This window comes from Eutrigla gurnardus, assembly GCF_963514095.1.
Source record: "Eutrigla gurnardus genome assembly, chromosome: 22".
NCBI classification, from domain to species: domain Eukaryota; kingdom Metazoa; phylum Chordata; class Actinopteri; order Perciformes; family Triglidae; genus Eutrigla; species Eutrigla gurnardus.
In genome coordinates, this window is record NC_139933.1 from 5427827 (window position 1) to 5450927 (window position 23101).

The 23101-nt window shown below is 42.2% G+C and overlaps 2 protein-coding genes and 1 long non-coding RNA gene across 4 annotated transcripts in view; 2 read left to right on the plus strand and 1 right to left on the minus strand.

Moving 5' to 3' along the window:
- The window catches only part of LOC311032703 (uncharacterized protein), a 72304-nt gene extending 50349 nt beyond the window's left edge, over positions 1 to 21955 (plus strand). Inside the window, exons 2-4 of one of the 2 annotated variants that reach the window (XR_014599202.1) lie at positions 6366 to 6439; positions 21331 to 21666; positions 21775 to 21955. The gene's annotated coding sequence lies outside the window, so the exon portion shown is untranslated. Of the gene's footprint in view, positions 1 to 6365; positions 6440 to 20927; positions 21242 to 21330; positions 21667 to 21774 lie in introns of those variants that run through there. The other variant, XR_014599203.1, reaches the window with a different exon arrangement.
- The window catches only part of LOC311032694 (uncharacterized protein), a 177243-nt gene that overhangs the window by 149296 nt on the left and 4846 nt on the right, over positions 1 to 23101 (plus strand). The window contains exon 7 of the mRNA XM_084039658.1: positions 3890 to 4273. Coding sequence (XP_083895784.1) covers positions 3890 to 4273 — 384 coding nt within the window. The remainder of the gene's footprint in view (positions 1 to 3889; positions 4274 to 23101) is intronic.
- LOC311032708 lies at positions 1062 to 9611 on the minus strand. Its single transcript, XR_014599207.1, has 3 exons — positions 9520 to 9611; positions 2086 to 2148; positions 1062 to 1531 (listed from the first exon to the last, which is right to left on the minus strand). It is a non-coding gene; the product is annotated as an uncharacterized lncRNA (long non-coding RNA).

A 23101-nucleotide genomic window follows, 5' to 3' on the forward strand; every position in this document is an offset into this window, starting at 1 on the left:
AGCGAAATTAAAAATGATTCTGTAAAAATGTGTCCGACAGAAACAATAAAATACATTATTGGGAGTTTTGAATTGTTTCAAAATCAGCCACAGCCGCTCACACTCAACCATTTAGTGACTTCAGTTTGTTGAAGGCTGGAGGACGGACAGTGGGATTGGACCATAGTGTTGTATGTCAGGGCTGTCAAGATAGCATTTCAACCTGTTGACACGCTCACACACCACCGAGTATTTCAGGGAAATTACCAGGAGAGCGCCACCTATTCTTTTAACTGTGACAGCGTCTTACTTTGAGTGATGAGGTGGATGAGCTCGTTTTATTTGTTTGTGGAAGACGTTCAGATCAGGGTGTAAAACATTTCACGCCCTTACCAAAACATTTTGATAACATGCCAAATGCCATTTGTATTTATACCATTCAGACCCTCACAGCCTCTCACACTCAACCATTACGCAGCAACATCACGGAAGTTGTCCGATTACACACACACAAACAAGTTTAGTATAAAAAATAAACCGATGAGAAACACTTTTTCTTAACATTTTATTGGTTTCCAAAAAAAAAGAGAAATGAATTAAAAAAAAAGTAATTTCCTCCATAACAATTTCAAATGTCGAAGAACTGGACGATTAAAACCGAGGAAGATTCAACAAGGGGACGGGCGGTCACAGTGACACCTGGCGCCCTCCCTGCTCCCCTTTCTTGGCCAGCGAAGGAGTCGGGGAGAAGCTGCTTTTAATACAATAGATAAAGCGACAGGAAAGCAGGAAAAGATGGGGAGACGAGCAACAATCCTCCCACCACCGAACCTTGGCAACTTCATGACTAACCATTACGTCTGAAGAGTTAGATGACAAACTCAAGATTCATGAAATGATCTTTTATTCACATGAAGTTAAATCTAAATCCCTTTTTAGTTGAAGTCAAATTGTAGTGGCCGTCTCCATTCTAGACCGGACCTCTTTCTGAAATAAGGCATCTGTAGTGCTGCCAACTGAAACAACCAGGAGGGTCTTACGTGTATTTAGCCATAAAAAAAGAAACGTGCGCTCTGAACAAGGCTGCCATCAGCATCGTCATGAACGTTAATACGAGGGCAGCGGTAGACAGGATGTTACTCTCTCTGCTTTTTCTCAATACAACCTCTGTCAAAGACGAGAACAGGGCCAAACTCAAACAGATGTGGTTACAGTATAATGGCAGCAGGTGGATCACAGGATAAATACCAGGCGAGTATGTGTGTGTGTGTGTGTGTGTGTGTGTGTGTGTGTGTGTGTGTGTGGGGTAATAGCCAAAGAGCAGCGGTAACAGTGATATGTTCTGAAGGCTGAGGGGGGAAGAGGCAGCAGAGGGTGATCACTAGCAGGAGGGTGGGTGAAAGTAAGGGACGCGTGCGTCCTGATTGGCCGTTTATGTGAAGGTAAGCCCCGCCTCGTTGTAGACTTTGAAGACCTTCTCGATGGCGTTGACGTAGGCGGCCGTCCGAAGGTCCAGACCCAGGTTGTACTTGCTTGCCGTGCGCATGATTTGCTAGAAAGGCAGAAGAGAGCGTGTTATATAATGCTGGTTAAAGAAAAGGATAGAGCTGCACAAAGGCCATCAACAACCGACAACCATCTTTCATGGTTCTTTCCAGATCTACAATTATACAAAGTACATTCATTTTAAAATTTGATTTTAAAAATCACTTTTTTGTCAATAATTCCTAATGAATCAGTTCACATGATCGAGATGTAAAAGTGGCAGAAAATTGATCCATTAAAATAATGAAATGATAAAGAAATTGAAACTTTAACTATGGCTTCAGTTTGCTGGAAGCTAATGTCTTCTTGCTACCTTGATGACCTTAAATCTTTACAAAAGGCTTGGAGGTCTAGAAATCACTCAAGGGCTGAATGTTTTGTCACAGATTGACTCCGTATCGTTAATGGTTGATAGAAATCTTGGTGGTTTACAGTGAGAGATAACAGAAAAAGTCAGAACCACTGCAATGAGCGTACGTTTTAAAATTCCTGGACGTCTTTCATCTGGAGACTGCTCACTAAAACAGGTTGGACGGCGTCCTGTTATGCATGGTCACTTACCCGGGCAGATCTCTCCATGGTGTAGGCCAACCCAGAGTGAACAATATCCTTCTCAGAGGCACCCTGCAAAGGAGGATTAATGTTTATCTCAGTTAATCTGAAGAAAGGACACTTTAAAAACAGTGTGTGTGCAAAGAAGTGTGTGTGTGTGTGTGTGTGTGTGTGTGTGTGTGTGTGTGTGTGTGTGTGTGTGTGTGTGTGTGTGTGTGTAGATTTTACTCACGGCTACTCGGGCCTGGAAGTCAGCGGTCGGTACAACAGGGATGGGTCCCCCCTGCTTGCCAAACTTCCTCTCTAAACTTTCCTGCACAGACACTGAAAAAGGGAAAAGGAGAAATTAAAGAGACATATTTTTCCACTACTTAATGATCACATTTGTGTATTCGATAGGGACAGAGCATGTTTATGAACATCTTGAGTCATTAAAGCCCCAGTCGGCAACCTTTTTTTGATCATAATCACCGAAACCGACACTATGCTACGATAGAACAAGATAAATCATCCGGTTTTAGAAAAAAAAAAAGCACACCTCTACGTGCACGTAGAGCCAGTTTGTTTTGCAAAATATCAACAAGGCCCGGGTCCTCCTGTCCAATCAGCACGCAGCAGCCCTGCTGCTTTGTTCGTGCACACACAGAGCCCCTCTGCTCTCGGGTCGTACCACTATCACAGGGGGGAGGCGGAGGGAAGTAGGAACAAGCTTCTAATCCCCCGGTTAAAAAACGAAACGAGGAGGTCGATAACAACCAAGGCAAAGAAAACACCGGTGGAAAATAAGGAAATAAAAGAGAGATTGCGACGGGGCCCGTGATTAAACAGTCAACATCAGACCCGTGTTTCAAAGGTGGCTTGATCTAAGGGATTTCAAAGGGCACGGAGTCGAGGGGAAGGAGCTCGGTTGTCGTGGGGGAGGAGCTCGGTTGTCGTGGGGGAGGAGCTCGGTTGTCGTGGGGGAGGAGCTCGGTTGTCATGGGGGAGGAGCTCGGTGGTCGTGGGGGAGGAGCTCGGTGGTCGTGGGGGAGGAGCTCGGTGGTCGTGGGGGAGGAGCGTGAGAGTTGTAAACATTCAAAATCTGACAGAGTGCCCTCGGTCCGCCGGACTTGCTGACTGGGACTTTAAACATCAGTGAGCAAGTATGCTAATTTACATCCGCAGTCCCTAGGCAGGTAACAAAAACAAACGTTACAAGTGGACATGGGTCAGTACGAAAAGTTTAGTCCCGATTATTCTGGCCAGAATATTTAAGATTCACATTATTATCCCGATAACTATCAAAATATGCTTAAAACTTGAAATGGCACTAAAACGCAATGGTATCCCATTACATTCTGTCAAGAAACATATTTCTACTGCAACACATCTTTTAGTGAAAAACAAATCTGTGATTATCCGTGATATAAAAAAGAAACTTACATCATCCCAGCCTTAGATACAAATATATCATTCACAAGTAGAAAAAACAAAAACACATGAACAATGAAAACAATTATCTGTGCTCATCAATCCAGTTTTACTTGGCCTTCTTTAATAGTTGGGCATGCCTTTACATGGTGAAAATAGCTGTGGCGTTATATTATTGGCTGTATGTGAACAAGGCAGAGAGTATAAATAAAAAGGGAAAAGCTCTTCACATCAGACACTGGGTTGATTGACACCATTTGATGGGGAAAGTGCTCTAAAATTGCTTGGATTTCATAGGACCCTAAAACATCACGGCAAGTCTGAATACTGAATGTGTTGTACCATTCATCAGTGGTATGGTCATTTACAAATGTAACATTTTCTTTTTTGTTGTCTGATACAGATGCCTGCTCTTCCTATACAATACCCCCAAGGACTCAGCGAAAACAAAAGGGACGAACACAGATCAAGGTTACTGGATGTCAATAAAGATTTTCTCTTTTATGATGAACGTAACGAGGAGAAATTGAACCTCGTCTTCCGTAGCACATTAGTGAGAGAATGGCTGGACGTAATAAGGAGAACGTATCCTGACCTCGAGGAAACTCAAGAGGACGATCTGATCAAATTCGAGTCCGAAGAAGGTACTATAACTTTTAAGTCTTCTGTGAAAGTTCTGGTGCATGGCAAAGCACTAAGGGAGACGTTTGAGAGAGATTTTGAAGAGATGAAACAAAATGTCCAGACACCGTCCCTGGAAACCACCCCACAGCGCAGGAAATACAAGGTACAACATCACAGCTGAATACTGAATGTGTTGTACTATTCATCATTGCCATGGTCATTTACAAGTAAAAATTGTTCTTTTTTTTTTGTTGTCTGCTACAGATGTCTCCTAAAAGATGCCTCACAGGATTCAGCAAAGGAGAAAGAGAAGATCAACTGCAAGCCAACAAAGACTTTCTTTTTCATGATAAACGTAACGGGAAGAAATTCAACCTGGTCTTCTATAGCACATTAGTGAGAGAATGGCTGGACGTAATGAAGAGAAAGTATCCTAACCTCAAGGAAACTCAACAGGACAATCTGATCAAACTTGAGTACAAAGAAGGTACTATGTCTTTTTATTGTTCCGTGGAAGTTCTGGTGCATGGCAGCGCTCTAAAGGAGAGGTTTGAGAAACGTTTTGAAGAGATGAAACAAAATGTCCAGACACAGTCCGAAAGCAGCAGGATTGGCTCAAATGGAACTCAACCAGGGCAAACTGGTGATTAGATGTCAGACGGATACATAAAAAAAACAACTGGGTTGTAACATCAATTACATGTTGATGCCCTCCCTCCCCCCCCCCCCCCTTTGGTATTGTGTCACAAGGATTAACAATGTAATAATGGATCTTCTGATTGAGTCTCACTCTAGTCCGTCTGCAGGTAATGTAGGAATGAAGAGCGGTCTTGTACTCACTGAGCAGGTGGTAGTTTGAGTCTCTCTCATATTTGAAGGTCAGTCTTCCATAGCTGACGTGGTTGAGATTCTTCAGCCACTCAAAATAAGACACCGTCACACCGCCAGCATTCAGGTACATGTCCTGCAGGACCAAACATCACAAACTCACACATCCGACTGTTTGGTACTCACTCCTCTGTTTGGAATTAGTTTTGATGCATTTTTTTTTTCATTTGGGAAGAATATTACTGGAATTAACTGTTGATTAAATGCTTTTGGTGAATTGTTATTTTGATAAGCTTGAGTTAATGTGTGAAAGCGTGCAAAAGACCACCAAATATAAAAATCTGTTGTTTACACAATAAAGGCTGGATTATTCACATCAACTCTTGCTTTTTGTTTATTATATTTATATTTAAATACAGTACATTGTGATGTTTTTGTTAAAACATTAAATAGGTATAACTATGTGATAATCACAATGAAAAGTTAAACTGCTCCATCAGGACTGGATGTCTGTGTTTTTATCAGAATGGGTTAACCTGTTGGAAAACGAAACTGTGAAGTATGTGATACTGTGTTATGCCAACTTCAAACCAGTGAGACAAGTTTGGACAAAAAAGAAAAAGAAAAGCGAAATTAAAAATGGGTCTGTAAAAATGTTGCATGGTTGCATCTAACCTCAGGTTCATTTTGACATTTCAGAAACCAGTTCATTCATTTGAACCGACCAGACGGAAACAATAAAATACATTATTGGGAGTTTTCAATTGTTTCAAAATCAGCCTCTAGTCTGAATGTAGAAAAGTGTTTCCAACGTGGTAGTTTGCATTCGTGTGTGCATGCGTCGTTTGTGTGCGTAATTTATGTTATTGAAGCTATTTTAACTAAAACAAGTAAATAAATTATTACAATGTAATATTCCCAGACCAGACATAATGTCTGGTCCTGGAAGATAAGAGCCTGGAAGACGTTCAGATCAGGGTGTAAACATTTCACGCCCTTACCAAAACATTTTTGATAACATGCCAAGTACCATCCCGTTTGTATTTATACCATTCAGACCCTCATAGCCTCTCACACTCAACCATTAAGCAGCAACATCACGGAAGCTCTCCGATTCACCAGATTCGGAAAGAATACATCTATTTGTCCTTCAAATTTTTGTTGACCGAATTGTTATTTCAACATATATTTATCAAAAACAAATGAATATGGCATTTAAAAAAAAGACATGAGCAGTCTTGTCAGTGACGTAAAACAGCCAGCGAGCTAAGGATTGAAGATGAAAGTAGTCCATGATTGTTGTAGACTTCATCATGTAAACTTTTACAAAGTAGTGTCAAAAAGACCTACTTCAGTAACCATGACCAACCACCAAGCATGCACTGAAAGCCTAAAAAGCCTTGAAGAGTTAAACTTAATGTTTTCAGCTCGTGCCTTCAAGAAGCAGCTGTGGTATCCACCTTCCCACTGAGAAATCACCTCACAGGACGACAAATACAAGGTACAACATCACAGCCGTAGAGGATGGACCTACACAGTCCAGCTGTAGTTAACAGTCTCGTACTTTAGACTATAAGAGACAAGATTTGAAGACCTAAATATTGAGACTTTAATTGGAAAAGCTGCAGAACACACACACACACACACACACACACATGTTTAGTATAAAAATAATAAACCGATGAGAAACACTTTTTTTGTTAACAGTCTTAATCTCTGTCAAATACGAGAACAGGGCAATATTCAAACAGATGTGGTTACAGTATTATGGCAGCAGGTGGATCACAGGATAAATTCCAGGCTAGTGTGTGTGTGTGTGTGTGTGTGTGTGTGTGTGTGTGTGTGTGTGTGTGTGTGTGTGTGTGTGTGTGTGTGTCCTAGAGGAGGAAACCCAACAGCAAGCTACAGATCGACTCGTGAAGAAATACCCCCAGGGGAGGGGGAGAGGATGAGAACCCCAATCTGACGGACGAAACGGCAACGACAAATGGAAATGGATCAACGACTACGACCGCAACATGCAGATGCGGGAAAATCTGCAAAAATAGCCGAGGCCTCAAGATTCACCAGGCCAGGATGAAGTGTTTGGAGAGAGGTGACGCACCACAGCGCACGGGTACCACACCTGATGAGACGCAGGAAGACCCGGGCCAGGAGGAGCTGGGCCAGGAGGAACCCCATAGAGCCCAGAGCCTCCGTGTGGCACAATCAGCTCTCTCAAATCTCACCCTGGCGAAGATTCAAAATAAGTGGCCACAGGCCTGCAAGACGACAGCATAGGAGCAGGTTGATGAGGATGTCGACGAGGTGCTTGAAGCATCAACGATTACGACCGTGACATGCAGATGCGGGAAAATCTGCAAAAATAGCCGAGGCCTCAAGATTCACCAGGCCAGGATGAAGTGTTTGGAGAGAGGTGACGCACCACAGCGCAGGGGTACCACACCTGATGAGACGGGCCAGGAAGGAAAGAAGTACTGTTGTAACTGTTGATTAAATGCTTTTGGTGAATTAATATTTTGACAAGCTTGAGTTAATGTGTGAAAGCGAACAAAAGTAAACTAATCCACAAACTGATCTAAACTGTGAAGTGTGTGATATTGTGTTATGCCAACTTCAAACAAAATGCCCAGACACAGTCCGAAAGCAGCAGGATTGGCTCGTTTAAAAACGTAACCCAACCAGAGCAAACTGCTAAGGATTAGATGTCAGACGGATACATAAAAAAACAACAACATCTGGGTTATAAAATCAATTATATGTTGATGGGCTTTTTCCCCCCTACTTATATATTTACTACAGTTCCTCCTCGTGGTGTTTTCTATATTGCTTTGGTATTGTGTCACAAGGATTAACAATGTAATGATAGATCTTCTGATTGAGTCTCACTCTAGTCCGTCTGCAGGTAATGTAGGAATGAAGAGCGGTCTTGTACTCACTGAGCAGGTGGTAGTTTGAGTCTCTCTCATATTTGAAGGTCAGTCTTCCATAGCTGACGTGGTTGAGATTCTTCAGCCACTCAAATTAAGACACCGTCACACCGCCAGCATTCAGGTACATGTCCTGCAGGACCAAACATCACAAACTCACACATCCGACTGTTTGGTACTCACTCCTCTGTTTGGAATTAGTTTTGATTGCATTTTTTTTTCATTTGGGAAGAATATTACTGGAATTAACTGTTTGATTAAATGCTTTTGGTGAATTATTATTTTGATAAGCTTGAGTTAATGTGTGAAAGCGTGCAAAAGACCACCAAATATAAAAATCTGTTGTTTACACAATAAAGGCTGGATTATTCACATCAACTCTTGCTTTTTGTTTATTATTTGGGTTTTATATTTAAATACAGTACATTGTGATGTTTTTGCTGAAACATTAAATAGGTATAACTATGTGATAATCAAAATGAAAAGTTAAACTGCTCCATCAGGACTGGATGGCTGTGTTTTTATCAGAATGGGTTAACCTGTTGGAAAACGAAACTGTGAAGTATGTGATATTGTGTTATGCCAACTTGAACCTACTACCAAAAGAAAAAGAAAAGCAAAATTAAAAATGTTTGTTCGTGCAGGAAACAATAACTCATAGTCAGACATTAATGACTGATGATTCTAGACTCTTGGTTGCATCTGACCTCAGGTTCATTTTGACATTTCAGAAACCAGTTCATTCATTTGAACGGACCAGACGGAAACAATAAAATACATTATTGGGAGTTTTGAATTGTTTCAAAATCAGCCTCAAATCTAAATAGAAAAGTGTTTCCAACGTGGTAGTGTGTGTGTGTGTGTGTGTGTGTGTGTGTGTGTGTGTGTGTGTGTGTGTGTGTGTGTGTGTGTGTTTGTGTCTGTCCGTATGCACTATGTATGTGTGTATGTGTGTGGTTTTCTCTGGAACAGGTTTGTGTGTTTTTACTTTGAGGCCAATGGAAACTGATGACTTAAGTTTTTTATTTGAAGAAGTGAAAGAATTTTGATCTCGGTTAAGGTCAGATTATCCCACTATGGGGCCCGAGGGAAGAAATGAGCTGTGGGCCCTATAGTGTGCACACAGAGCTGTCAGCTTGTTAGCTTTAGCTTAGCATAAGTGGAGCAAATAATTAGAAGTCTCAAAAACTAACAGAATAACATTTTTGTATGTAGTGTATATCTTGGGTTGTGTTTAGGTGTCATTTTGGTATGAATTTTGCTCGTCCAGAAATGAAGTAAATAAGTTCCAGTAAAAGAAATAATTCTGGACCTCACTCATTTCTAAACCCTTGCTACGGCCCTGCTCCAATGATAATCAAAATGAAAAGCAAACAGGGCTGAGTTAAACTGCTCCATCAGGACTGGATGGCTGTGTTTTTATCAGAATGGATTAACCTGTTGGAAAACGAAAAGAAAAGAATTTTGATCTCGGTTAAGGTCAGATTGACCGATTCAATCTGATACCAATCAAGAGTGACAGACTGTCAATCAAAAGGATTAAAAGGCTTGTTATTCTTTTGATTTGAGAATATTTGGGACAACGCCTACTTTCGTGTGACAAACAGTAGGAGTGTGTGTGTGTGCGTGTGTGTGTGTAGATTTTACTCACAGCTACTCGGGCCTGGAAGTCAGCGGTCGGTACAACAGGGATGGGTCCCCCCTGCTTGCCAAACTTCCTCTCTAAACTTTCCTGCACAGACACTGAAAAAGGGAAAAGGAGAAATTAAAAAGACATATTTTTTTACTACTTAATTATCACATTTGTATATTTGATAGGGACAGAGCATGTTTATGAACATCTTGAGTCATTAAACATCAGTGAGCAAGAATGCTCATTTACATCCGCAGTCCCTAGGCAGGTAACAAAAACAAACGTTACCACTGGACATGGGTCAGTATGAAAAGTTCACGTTTAGATTATTCTGGCCAGAATAATTACGATTCACATTATTATCCAGATAACTATCAAAATATGCTTAAAACTTGAAATGGCACCAAAACGCAATGGTATCCCATTACATTTTGTCAAGAAACATATTTATACCGCGACACATCTTTTAGTGAAAAACAAATCTGTGATTATCCGTGATATAAAAAAGAAACTAACATCATCCCAGCCCTAGATACAAATATATAATTCACAAGTAGAAAAAACCAAAACACATGATTCAGTCAGGACCACTTTGTCAAAAAGAATCTTTATTTATTTGCACAAGTTTCATTTGGCGGTATGGTACTGTTCTGGGACTCCCTGCTCTTCCACGCGCTTGCGTGGAAAGCCTGAGGCAGGAAGAGCACCTTCCTGCCCTTCATGAGCCCTCATGAACGGCATAAGCAGGGAGCGTAGCAGCAAGGAAAAACCCCAGACAGAGCAGACCAACAAGAACAATGGTAAGGTACATAATAGATGACAGGAGGAGCTGGGGTGGAGGTGGGTTGAAAAAGCCGGCAGAGGAAGCAATGAGGGAGGTCAGGCTAGAGCGGTTTAAATAGCGCGCTCTGAATGCAATTTCCCAATAGGAAGCGGGTACGGGGAGTCAGCTGAGCCGTCAGCTGATCTCCTCGGTTTTGACAGCTACGCTGTTGCTGCTGATTTAGAGCTTGACGTCGTGGCCTGCCAGAACTAACGCTACGCTTGATTTCAGTCAGGACCACTTTGTCAAAAAGAATCTTTATTTATTTGCACAAGTTTCATTTGGCGGTATGGTACTGTTCTGGGACTCCCTGCTCTTCCACGCGCTTGCGTGGAAAGCCTGAGGCAGGAAGAGCACCTTCCTGCCCTTCATGAGCCCTCATGAACGGCATAAGCAGGGAGCGTAGCAGCAAGAAAAACCCCCAAAACGACCACACCGGCAATTTCCCTGACCCTCTTTCTACGAGAGATGTCAGGGGGCTATCTGAGTTCAAATAAATGTAGCCTATTTAGGTAGGAGATTAGTAGATCCGTTGCCCCTCAGCTTGATGAATAAAGAGGAGACAGACGTATCCTATCTGCTCTTCCACGCGCTTGCGTGGAAAGCCTGAGGCAGGAAGAGCACCTTCCTGCCCTTCATGAGCCATCATGAACGGCATAAGCAGGGAGCATAGCAGCAAAGAAAAACGTATCCTATCTGCTCTTCCACGCGCTTGCGTGGAAAGCCTGAGGCAGGAAGAGCACCTTCCTGCCCTTCATGAGTTATCATGAACGGCATAATATATTAATAATAATAATAGTAATAATAATAATAATAATATGATAATAATACATATATTTGTTGGCGCCTTTCAAACACCCCATGTCACCTTACACGATAAATTCAATTCAATTTTGTATTGTCAAACAACAGAGGTCATCTCCGGACACTTAATATTGAGCAGGACTAGAATACACTCAAAATTTCAAGAGTCACCACAATTTCAAAGTCCCAACGTCACCCAGGGGCAAGCTTTACAGCGACAGTGGCGAGAAAAAACTGCCTTAATAGGCTTTTAGGCAGAAATCTCGTGCAGCCCAGGCCCTTGGGTTCCAACTGCATTTGGTGTTGGTAGTATGGTAGTAGTAGCATTAACAGTAGTGGTGGCATTAACAGAAGCATGTATCAAGTAGTAGTCCGTGGCAGCAGGCACAGCCAAGCCGGGAGCGCAGCAGCAAAGAAAAGACCCCCAAAACGACCACGACGGCAATTCCCTGACCCTCTTGCTACAAGAGATGTCAGGAGGCTGAGTTAAAAATAAATGTAGCCTATTTAAATAGGAGATAGGCCGATCAGTTACCCCTCGGCTTGGTGAATAATAATATTTTGATTATACTTATGTACATCCAATATTCGGCTCATGGCTTGAGCATCTAGGATGGCGCAGATAACGTTCATAAGCAGGTGAGGACCATCTGCCCATGGCTTTTAGGTTGGGCACATTGCTGCTGTGGTTGCTGCTCCAAAGCGGAACGAATGAGCCGTGCAGCGTCCTGGAGAGAGGCCGCAGAATTGCAGAGGAGGCGGAGGCAAGAGGTGAACCAGGCTTGTGACAGGGGTTCTCCTCCCTCCGTGATGAACAGCGGCTCCTGTGGGCTGGCTGGAGCACGGCTCCCAGATAGCGGGCCATGGAAGACAATGGACAAAAAACAGAGTTAGTTTGGGAATTAGGAACAGATATTCCGCTTCTGTTTCTATCAGTTTTGGAATGTTTCAGGAACACAAAAGGTAATGACTGTGGACTGTTATTAACGAATAAAGTGTACGTTAGCAGCAAAAGAGATAAATAACACTTGTACCATGTAAAGTGCACTGTAAACAGATATTTTAAAATGTAACATGAAATGTAGTAGCTGCCTGAAACCCGACGGACAAAGGCTTAATGAACCGGCGCTTGCTCCGTTTTGCTCTGTGTACTCATCACTAGCTGCTAGCGTGCTCTGCGTTATGACGTAACCAGCATAGCAAACAGAATTGAAGTGACTAGATCGCTGTCACTGTATTGCTGTGTAGGATGTTAATAAAAATAAAATGGCTGGATCGGAATGCTGGATCGGCCTCATTCATCCGATGTCCAGCTAATTAGTCGATATCGGAGCTGATGTCTGATCCGAGTATCTCTATTAAAACCCATAAGGCTGTTCCTAACAGTGAGCCTATGAGCCAAAGCACCCGTTCCATGGTGGGTGATTAATTTGTGCAAAGTGGAGTGTGGTGAAAGGGAGACGAATTTCTTGCCTTGGGTTCCTCTCTTGAAGCCGTTTAGCAAGCTGTTGGCGGATGGATCCGAGCAGCGCAGGTGGAACTGGACACCTGCGAGGAGGCCTTTGATGGAGGACGGCTGCATTTGCGGGACTCAAAACAGTGAACCAAAAAGCATATGCGGCCTGGAATGTGAGCTGCTAGATGATGAAGATCCCCAGCAAGGATGCCCAAGTAAGGCGTCTTATAAATCTGTTAATTAGTTACAGTTGACAAATTGCATACGTTTTTATGGATTTGTGGAACATTGGAGTCCAAAGATGTCACCTTATCCTCATCTGCTTTTGGCCTGCCGGCGGATGGACTATAGCCACGGGTTTGGGACACAGCTTGCATGGTGTGAGAAAGAACTGCGAATGGTGCAAGAAGGAGCTTAGCGGCCAGTGCAGTGCCTGCTGATTAGAGCCAGGTCGACCACAGACCAGTCCAGTCTTTGGTTAACCTCTGAATGAACATGGCAGCCCTGGCAGAGAATGATTTGTGATATTCATAAAACAGAGTTTCCCCGTATGACATGGCAAGATCGGCAATGATGGAAGGATCCAGTTCGGCTGGACAGGATGGATAGACTTCGCAGATTACATCTCTGTATACGCCATGACAACGGAGAATCCTGCTAGTGTCAGAGTCTTTCCAGGTCTAGGATCATAAGGCTATCTTCCGTATCAACATCACGGACACATCACCACAATCTACCACACGCTTATCATTACGCTTGTTCAGGATGGTCTTGGCTTGACTTGACTTATCACGCCGACGAGAGCTGCAGGTATCTGAGGGGGCGGGCTCTAAGAGACTGTGGCCGAACGCCGTCGAGTCTGACAGCAGAGTCAACGTGACTCAAGCGATAGGCTATATACAGCGGTACACCTATTTGTGGCCCCAGACGATTATTTTTTCAGTATGTGTTTTGGTTGGGTCAACACGTGTATCGGGACTTGTCTCCATGCCAACGATACACAGACAGCCTGTTATTGGGTCGCGCTGCCAGCATTTTTAGTTTCACTTTCGTTTTTGAAGCGGTTCGCATATTGCCACTTTGCCAGTATGGAGCATAGATAGATAGCATAGACGGGAAAAGATTACATGGAAATGGCGTGTTCCAAGTTCTCTGCCTAAAGAAAGGTGGACAGTGAAATCGCCAATTTAAAGAAGAATGGACTGAAAAGTTTGCATTCATTCTTCCTCCAACCAGCACAAGACCCATGTGCTTAATATGCCAGGAGACTATCTGTGGTGAGATTTCCAATTTGAAGCGGCATTATGAGACAAAGCATACAAATTTTGAAGAAACATATCCTCAAAATTCAGAGGTAAGAACAACAAAAAGAAATGCACTAAATACAGTATATGACATGTGGCCTGACCGACCTCAATAAATGGACCTTTGAGTCATTGAAAAACATCTTTGTGGCCTTGAGGATTTGTATTTGAGTACCCCTGCTATATAGGCTATATATAGCCTACACATATATATACGCATATATACACACACACATGTACACGCACACGCAGGCGACGTGTGTGTGTTTTTTTTTTTTTTTTTGTATTATCATCCTATGTTTGATTAACTGGACCTCACATAATATAAATAGGCCTGCTCACAACACAATGCACAGAACTTTGGATCAAGCCATGAGATTAGCGACCAAAATAAAGGCAAAGCATTTCACCACAAGGTGGCCGCCGATTGCGGACCTGAACACACGTCATTGAACTTTTAACTAATGAGAACCATTCCGCTGTAGCGGAGGTGTGGGCAAGCCGGTTGTAGCCGTCGCAGACCGCGCTGCTTAGCGCTGCGAGAAGCGGCTCTTGAAAACTATTAACGCGATGTTTTAGGTCACGTGATATGGCCGCGACCCTGTGACGTATTTGTAGTCAGCTGCTAGCAAAACAAATTCCAGCCATCATGCATCGCTTCAACCCACATACAATGCGTTAGGTACATCGGGTCGAATTCGCCTACTGAAATCAGAGCGCAGCAGGATTTGACTAGATCGACATCATTACCTGCGACTGCGGGGATCTGGCTTCTCAGATTGCCAGAGCTGGCAGCAGCGGGAGGGTAGCATGGGACGCCGGTGGAGGTTGGGACTGCACTTCCCAGAGTTCTGCGCGGGATAGAGACGCCGTCAGGGGGTGTCGGAGTGACGTCTTCGGCCCGCGTCGAGGAGGAAGCGGCAGGTTCCCGGGATGTAAACACGGCGGCCTGGAGGGAAGAGCTGGAAGGTGAAGCGGTAGCGGCCTCTAAGCTTTGGGTCCTGGAATTCATGCTGGAAATGGATGACTGGGTGGAAGACATGATGGCGTCGTTTCCCGGAGCTGCAGAGGCGACTGCTGGAGTCGGGGTTCTAGCTCTTTTGGCCAGCGGGGCAGCAGCTGGAGTCGGAGCGAATGCTGAGTTCCGGGAGCTGTGTTTGCGTTTGCTGAAGCTTTCCGAGGAGCGGAGACAGGAGCTGATCGGCGGGTGGAGGTTGGGACCCAGCGAAATTTAAAATAAAGCTAACAGTTCCTGGTGTGACGCTCCGACCGGAGCGGTAACATCGTTGGCAAACAGAAACTCCAGCGGTTTTGGAATCAGCCAGTCATCGAGCGATGGGACATCTGTGGCGTTACCTTGCCTGCCGGGCGAGAGCTTCGACGGAGAGATGGCGCCCTCTCATCGTCGTAGATTCGTCGGCTTCCTCTGTTTCGGGGTTTTGCTGAGGCTCCGTACCGTCATATTGCCGCGGGTCCTCATCATGGACGGAGAGCGACGACATCACTAGCAGCAGGGTGAGTACGAACGCGAATAGCGAATTCTCTTCGAACGGGAGCTCGTCTGAAAAAGCCGGCAGAGGAAGCAATGAGGGAGGTCAGGCTAGAGCGGTTTAAATAGCGCGCTCTGAATGCAATTTCCCAATAGGAAGCGGGTACGGGGAGTCAGCTGAGCCGTCAGCTGATCTCCTCGGTTTTGACAGCTACGCTGTTGCTGCTGATTTAGAGCTTGACGTCGTGGCCTGCCAGAACTAACGCTACGCTTGATACAATGAAAACAATTATCAGTGATCATCAATTCTTTAATTTTATGGGCATGCCCTTACATGGTGATAATAGCTGTGGCATTATATTATTGGCTGTATGTGAACAAGGCAGAGAGTATAAATAAAAAGGGAAAAGCTCTTCACATCAGCTGACACTGGGTTGATTGACACCATTTGATGGGGAAAGTGCTCTAAAATTGCTTGGATTTCATAGGACCCTAAAACATCACGGCAAGTCTGAATACTGAATGTGTTGTACCATTCATCAGTGGTATGGTCATTTACAAATGTAACATTTTCTTTTTTGTTGTCTGATACAGATGCCTGCTCTTCCTATACAATACCCCCAAGGACTCGGCGAAAACAAAAGGGACGAACACAGATCAAAGTTACTGGATGTCAATAAAGATTTTCTCTTTTATGATGAACGTAACGAGGAGAAATTGAACCTCGTCTTCCGTAGCACATTAGTGAGAGAATGGCTGGACGTGATAAGGAGAACGTATCCTGACCTCGAGGAAACTCAAATTTGAGTCTGAAGAAGGTACTATAACTTTTAAGTCTTCTGTGAAAGTTCTGGCAAAGCACTAAGGGAGACATTTGAGAGAGATTTTGAAGAGATGAAACAAAATGTCCAGACACCGTCCCTGGAAACCACCCCACAGCGCAGGAAATACAAGGTACAACATCACAGCAGAATATTGAATGTGTTGTACCATTCATCATAGCCATGGTCATTCACAAATAAAAATTGTTCTTTTTTTTTTTTATATCTGATACAGATGCCTGCTCCTCCTGAAAGATGTCTCACAAGACTCCGCAAAGGAAAAAGAAAAGATATACTGCAAGACAACAAAGACGTTCTTTTTTATGATAAATGTAACGGGAAGAAATTCAACCTGGTCTTCTATAGCACATTAGTGAGAGAATGGCTGGACGTAATGAAGAGAAAGTATCCTAACCTCAAGGAAACTCAACAGGACAATCTGATCAAACTTGACTACAAAGAAGGTACTATATCTTTTTATTGTTCTTTGGAAGTTCTGGTGCATGGCGAAGAACTAATGAAGAGGTTTGAGAAACGTTTTGAAGAGATGAAACAAAAAGCCAAGACACAGTCCGAAAGCAGCAGGATTTACTGGAATTAACTGTTGATTAAATGCTTTTGGTGAATTATTATTTTGATAAGCTTGAGTTAATGTGTGAAAGCGTGCAAAAGACCACCAAATATAAAAATCTGTTGTTTACACAATAAAGGCTGGATTATTCACATCAACTCTTGCTTTTTGTTTATTATTTGGGTTTTATATTTAAATACAGTACATTAAGATGTTTTTGCTGAAACATTAAATAGGTATAACTATGTTATAATCAAAATGAAAAGTTAAACTGCTCCATCAGGACTGGATGTCTGTGTTTTTATCAGAATGGGTTAACCTGTTGGAAAACGAAACTGTGAAGTATGTGATACTGTGTTATGCCAACTTGAAACTACTACCAAAAGAAAAAGAAAAGCAAAATTAAAAATGTTTGTTCGTGCAGGAAACAATAACTCATAGTCAGACATTGATGACTGATGATTCTAGACTCTTGGTTGCATCTAACCTCAGGTTCATTTTGACATTTCAGAAACCAGTTCATTCATTTGAACCGACCAGACGGAAACAATAAAATACATTATTGGGAGTTTTGAATTGTTTTAAAATCAGCCTCAAGTCTGAATGTAGAAAAGTGTTTCCAACGTGGTAGTGTGTGTGTGTGTGTGTGTGTGTGTGTGTGTGTGTGTCCGTATGCACTATGTATGTGTGTGTCAACATAGAACCGGTTCTGCCAGCAATATGTGTGTGTTTGTCTCTGGAGCAGGTTTGTGTGTTTTTACATTGAGGCCAATGGAAACTGATGACTGAAGTTTTTTATTTGAAGAAGTGAAAGAATTTTGATCTCGGTTAAGGTCAGATTATCCCACTATGGGGCCCGAGGGAATAAATGAGCTGTGGGCCCTATAGTGTGCACACAGAGCTGTCAGCTTGTTAGCTTTAGCTTAGCATAAGTGGAGCAAATAATTAGAAGTCTCAAAAACTAACAGAATAACATTTTTGTATGTAGTGTATATCTTGGGTTATGTTTAGGTGTCATTTTGGTATGAATTTTGCTCGTCCAGAAATGAAGTAAATAAGCTCCAGTAAAAGCCTCTCACACTCAACCATTTAGTGACTTCAGTTTGTTGAAGGCTGGAGGACGGACAGTGGGATTGGGCCATAGTGTTGTATGTCAGGGCTGTCAAGATAGCATTTCAACCTGTTGACACGCTCACACACCACCGAGTATTTCAGGGAAATAACCAGGAGAGCGCCACCTATTCTTTTAACTAAGACGTTCAGATCAGGGTGTAAAACATTTCACGCCCTTACCAAAACATTTGATAACACATTTTGTGTCATCAAAGTGAAATGCCAAGTGCCATCCCATTTGTATTTATAACATATCAGACCCTCGCACTCAACCATACACACACACACACACACACACACACACACACACACACACACACACACACACACACACACACACACACACACACACACACACACACACACACACACACACACACACACACACACACACACACACACACACACACACACACACACACACACACACACACACACACACACACACACACACACACACACACACACACACACACACACACACACACACACACACACACACACACACACACACACACACACACACACACACACACACACACACACACACACACACACACACACAGCAGGTTTAGTATTAAAAAAAATAAACCGATGAGAAACACTCTTTTTCTTAACATTTTATTGGTTTCCCCAAAAAAAAAGAGAAATTAATAAAAAAAAAGAACTGGACGATTAAAACTGAGCTTTATTTTATCTGTTTGTGGGCTCTACGGTGGCTCTGAGTGGTCAAAAAACCCTCTAAACGCTTTTTGACTGATGTAAAAAGTGCAGAAAATCCAACCTGTTCCTGAGTTTTGGAGCCGGTGTGAAATTTATGTTATTGAAGCTATTTTAACTAAAACAAGTAAATAAATTATTACAATGTAATATTCCCAGACCAGACATAATAATTACGTCTGGTCCGGGAAGATAAGAGCCTGGAAGACGCCCTCACCAAAACATTTGATAACATGTTTTGCATCATCAAAGTGACATGCCAAGTGCCATCCCATTTGTATTTATACCATATCAGACCCTCACAGCCTCTCACACTCAACCATTACACAGCAACATCATGGAAGCTGTCCGACACACACAACACACACACATAACTCTGTGCAGTTAACTCTTACTTTACTGAAACTAAAAAACATTTCTTGTAATTCTTTCATTCCATAACGAGACATATTAAAAAAAAAATAACGTGCATTTACATACCTTTCTCTTGGAGTGGAAAATTACGGATTAAGTGTTGTTTTGGATGAACAAAGCGAGCTACTTTTAGCAGGGGAAAAACTTAAATAGCAGCATTTGAAGAATAATTGGAGACTAGGATTTCTATGATATTAAAAAAACACAAGAGATATTTACTTGTACACATTAGAAAGTGTAAATTTGTGTAAGTGTGTGTGTGTCAAAGAAACAAAATGTGTAAATAGAAATAGATATATACATACATGTCGCCATGGACAGTTAGGGTGTTCATTGTCATACACAAGTTCTTCTCCTGTGTATATGGCCGCTCCAAGAGAAAGGTATGTAAATATGATATATTTTTAGGTGACACTGTGAAGGTTCTTCAAGACCATGTCCTGTAACGTTGTGACTGGACCACCAAAAATAAAATGTGTTTTCCTTTATAAGAGCTCATGCATTATTTATAAACACAAGTAACATTTTATTAGGAGGTCCCCACTTGTACTGGTAAGACTGACAAACAACACTAATACACAGTGATAGATGAATAAAAACGAGATCAATCAATGCTCTTCCCTGTATTCCTTCACTTTCAAAAATACTGAAGCTTTAACCTGGGAAATCCACTAAAGTTGAGCTTAAAGTATTGTTTGAAAAGAAAACAATATTTGAAGAGACAATTCAGTTGAGTTTGAGACAGTCCATGTTGGAGTGTGAGTGTCGCTCCATGCTATCCAAGAGGGAACTTGTGCCATAAAATACCCGCTAATAGGGGATTCCTGGGGATGTTTATGATAGATCTATTCTAAGCATTAATTAAAAATGAAAGGAAACAATATTATTTTCCTCTTGACTTTATTCTGATTGTTTTTATCCTTTATTGGATGTACTTTTTACTTCTTTTCATTCTGCTTGGCTCCTCATTTTAATACAGAGAAGATCTGATAAATGGCTAAGCCATCCACTAGAGCTAAGCCTTAACATTTTTATATTAAAGGTACAATATGTAAGAAATCTAAAGCAACTGGCCGTAAAATCATCCTAATATGTCATAGAGACTCAGGCATAATGATCATATAACATACTGAACTCACTAACAACAACAGTACAGACAAAATATTTGCATTTTAAAAAAATCTTTTGCAGACGGCAAATCATGTTTATGTTCTGAAAACATGTTTTGGCACGTGGCGCCACCCACCGGCGTCTACAAATCATTGCAGTCAGTAGAGTCTCAGCTGCCGAGCAACCACGGGTTGTCAGTTTCGAGGCAACGAAACCCAAAAGAGCTCGTTATGATGGGGTGCGGGGGGTGCCGCCGCCCCCACTCCTATCCGCCCCCCATCAGCCTCCCCGCGGCATCCGAGCGCTCTTTCCCAGCCCTGCGCAGGTTGAAAACCTGGCTGCGCAACACTAGGAAGCAGGAAAGACTAACGATACTCTACACTATGTTAATTAATGCGTGTTTTGCGTGTTTAAAACAGTGGGTTTACTTCAAAACGCGAGCGTCAGACGCTGTCAGAGCGTTTATGAACAGTGTTTCAGAGCTCCCCCCAAATGTCTCAAAGTAGGCTTTCAGGTAATTTCGCGGCATAACACAGCGCCTTCCGGGTAAAAAAGACGTCGCCTACGGCAAAATCTGGAATGAAAAATGGCACTGTTATTTCATCCCCGAATCCCATTCATAAACACAATATCTAATATCAGTTAACGAGTCGTTTTCCGATTTTAAAACGAATAACGGGATACGAGTCATTTTCCGTTTTTCGTTCTTTTATTTTGAAGCGAAAAACGTGAAAACAACTCGTTATAACGGACCGTTTATCCAGTTAATCAATGTGTGCGTCTCTCCCCCCACCCTCCCAACAAAAGTCCCGCCCCCCCTCTCAGAAAATAGTTCCGACGTCCATGAACAACGTTATTCATTTCGTTTTTGGCCACATTCTTACATGTGGCGCCTTTAAAACTTGGCATTCTTTAATAGTTGGGCATGCCTTTACATGGTGAAAATAGCTGTGGCGTTATATTATTGGCTGTATGTGAACAAGGCAGAGAGTATAAATAAAAAGGGAAAAGCTCTTCACATCAGCCGACACTGGGTTGATTTACACCATTTGATGGGGAAAGTGCTCTAAAATTGCTTGGATTGCTTGGATTTCATAGGACCCTAAAACATCACGGCAAGTCTGAATACTGAATGTGTTGTAACATTCATCAGTGGTATGGTCATTTACAAATGTAACATTTTCTATTTTGTTGTCTGATACAGATGCCTGCTCTTACTATACAATACACCCAAGGACTCAGCGAAGAGAAAAGGAAGGAATACAGATCAAAGTTACTGCATGGCAATAAAGACTTTCTCTTTTATGATGAACGTAACATCGTGTTCTATAGCACATTAGTGAGAGAATGGCTGGACGTAATAAAGGGAACGTATCCCGAACTCGAGTCTGAAGAAGGTACTATAACTTTTAAGTCTTCTGTGAAAGTTCTGGTGCATGGCAGAGCACTGAGGGATACGTTTGAGAGAGATTTTGAAGAGATGAAAAAAAATGCCCAGACACAGTTCCTGGAAACCACCCCACAGCACGAGGAACACGAGGTACAACATCACAGCTGAACATTGAATGTGTTTTAACATTCATCATTGCCATGGTCATTTACAAATAAAAAAAATGTTCTTTTTTGTTGTTGTTGTTGTCTGATACAGAGGCCTGCTCCTCCTGCAAGATGTCTCACAAGACTCAGCAAAAAAAACAGAAAAATTATACTGCAGGCCAACAAAGACTTTCTCTTTCATGATAAACGTAACGGGGAGAAATTCAACCTCATCTTCTGTAGCACATTAGTGAGAGAATGGCTGGACGTAATAAAGACAAAGTATAACCTCAGGGAAACTCAACAGGACAATCTGATCAAACTCAAGTCCGAAGAAGGTACTATATCTTTTTATTGTTCCGTGGAAGTTCTGGTGGAGGGCGAAGAACTAATGGAGAGGTTTGAGAAACGTTTTGAAGAGATGAAACAAAATGCCCAGATACAGTCCGAAAGCAGCAGGATTGGCTCAAATGGAACTCAACCAGGGAGGGAGGAATAGATGTCAGACGGATACATTAAAAAAACACACACACACAACTGGGTTGTAACATCAATTAAATGTTGAATATTACTGGAATTAACTGTTTGATTAAATGCTTTTGGTGAATTATTATTTTGATAAGCTTGTTGTTTGATGTTTTTGCTGAAACATTAAATAGGGATAACTATGTGATCATCAAAATTAAAAAGTAAACAGGGCTGAGTTAAACTAATTCATCAGGACTGGATGGCTGTGTTTTTATCAGAATGGATTAACCTGTTGGAAAACGAAAGCAAATAGATCCACAAACTGATCTCAACTGTAAAGTATGTGATACTGTGTTATGCCAACTTCAAACCAGTGAGACAAGTTTGGATAAAAAATAAAAATAAAAGCGAAATTAAAAATGGGTCTGTAGAAATGTTTGTTTGTGCAGGAAACAATAACTCATAGTCAGACATTGATGACTGATGATTCTAGACTCTTGGTTGCATCTGACCTCAGTTTCATTTTGACATTTCAGAAACCAGTTCATTCATTTGAACCGACCAGACGGAAACAATAAAATACATTATTGGGAGTTTTGAATTGTTTCAAAATCAGCCTCAAGTCTGAATGTAGAAAAGTGTTTCCAACGTGGTAGTTTGCATTCGTGTGTGCATGCGTCGTTTGTGCTTACAGGAATAACCATGACGTTGTTCTCTAGGAAGATCTTGTCAGCGTCTGGAGTGGTGGGACCATTGGCACCTTCAGCAATGATCTGAAAGGAGGCAAAACACACACAAAATAAACACACATGTCACATGACCACAAATGAATACTTAAAGCACAGCACCTCAGGAAAATCAAAGTGTTAACCTTGGCCTTCATCTTGGGGGCGTTGACACGCGTGAGCTGCTTTTCTCGGCCGCAGGGATCAAGATGTGGCAGTCGGCCTCCAAAATGTTGCCTTCGTAGG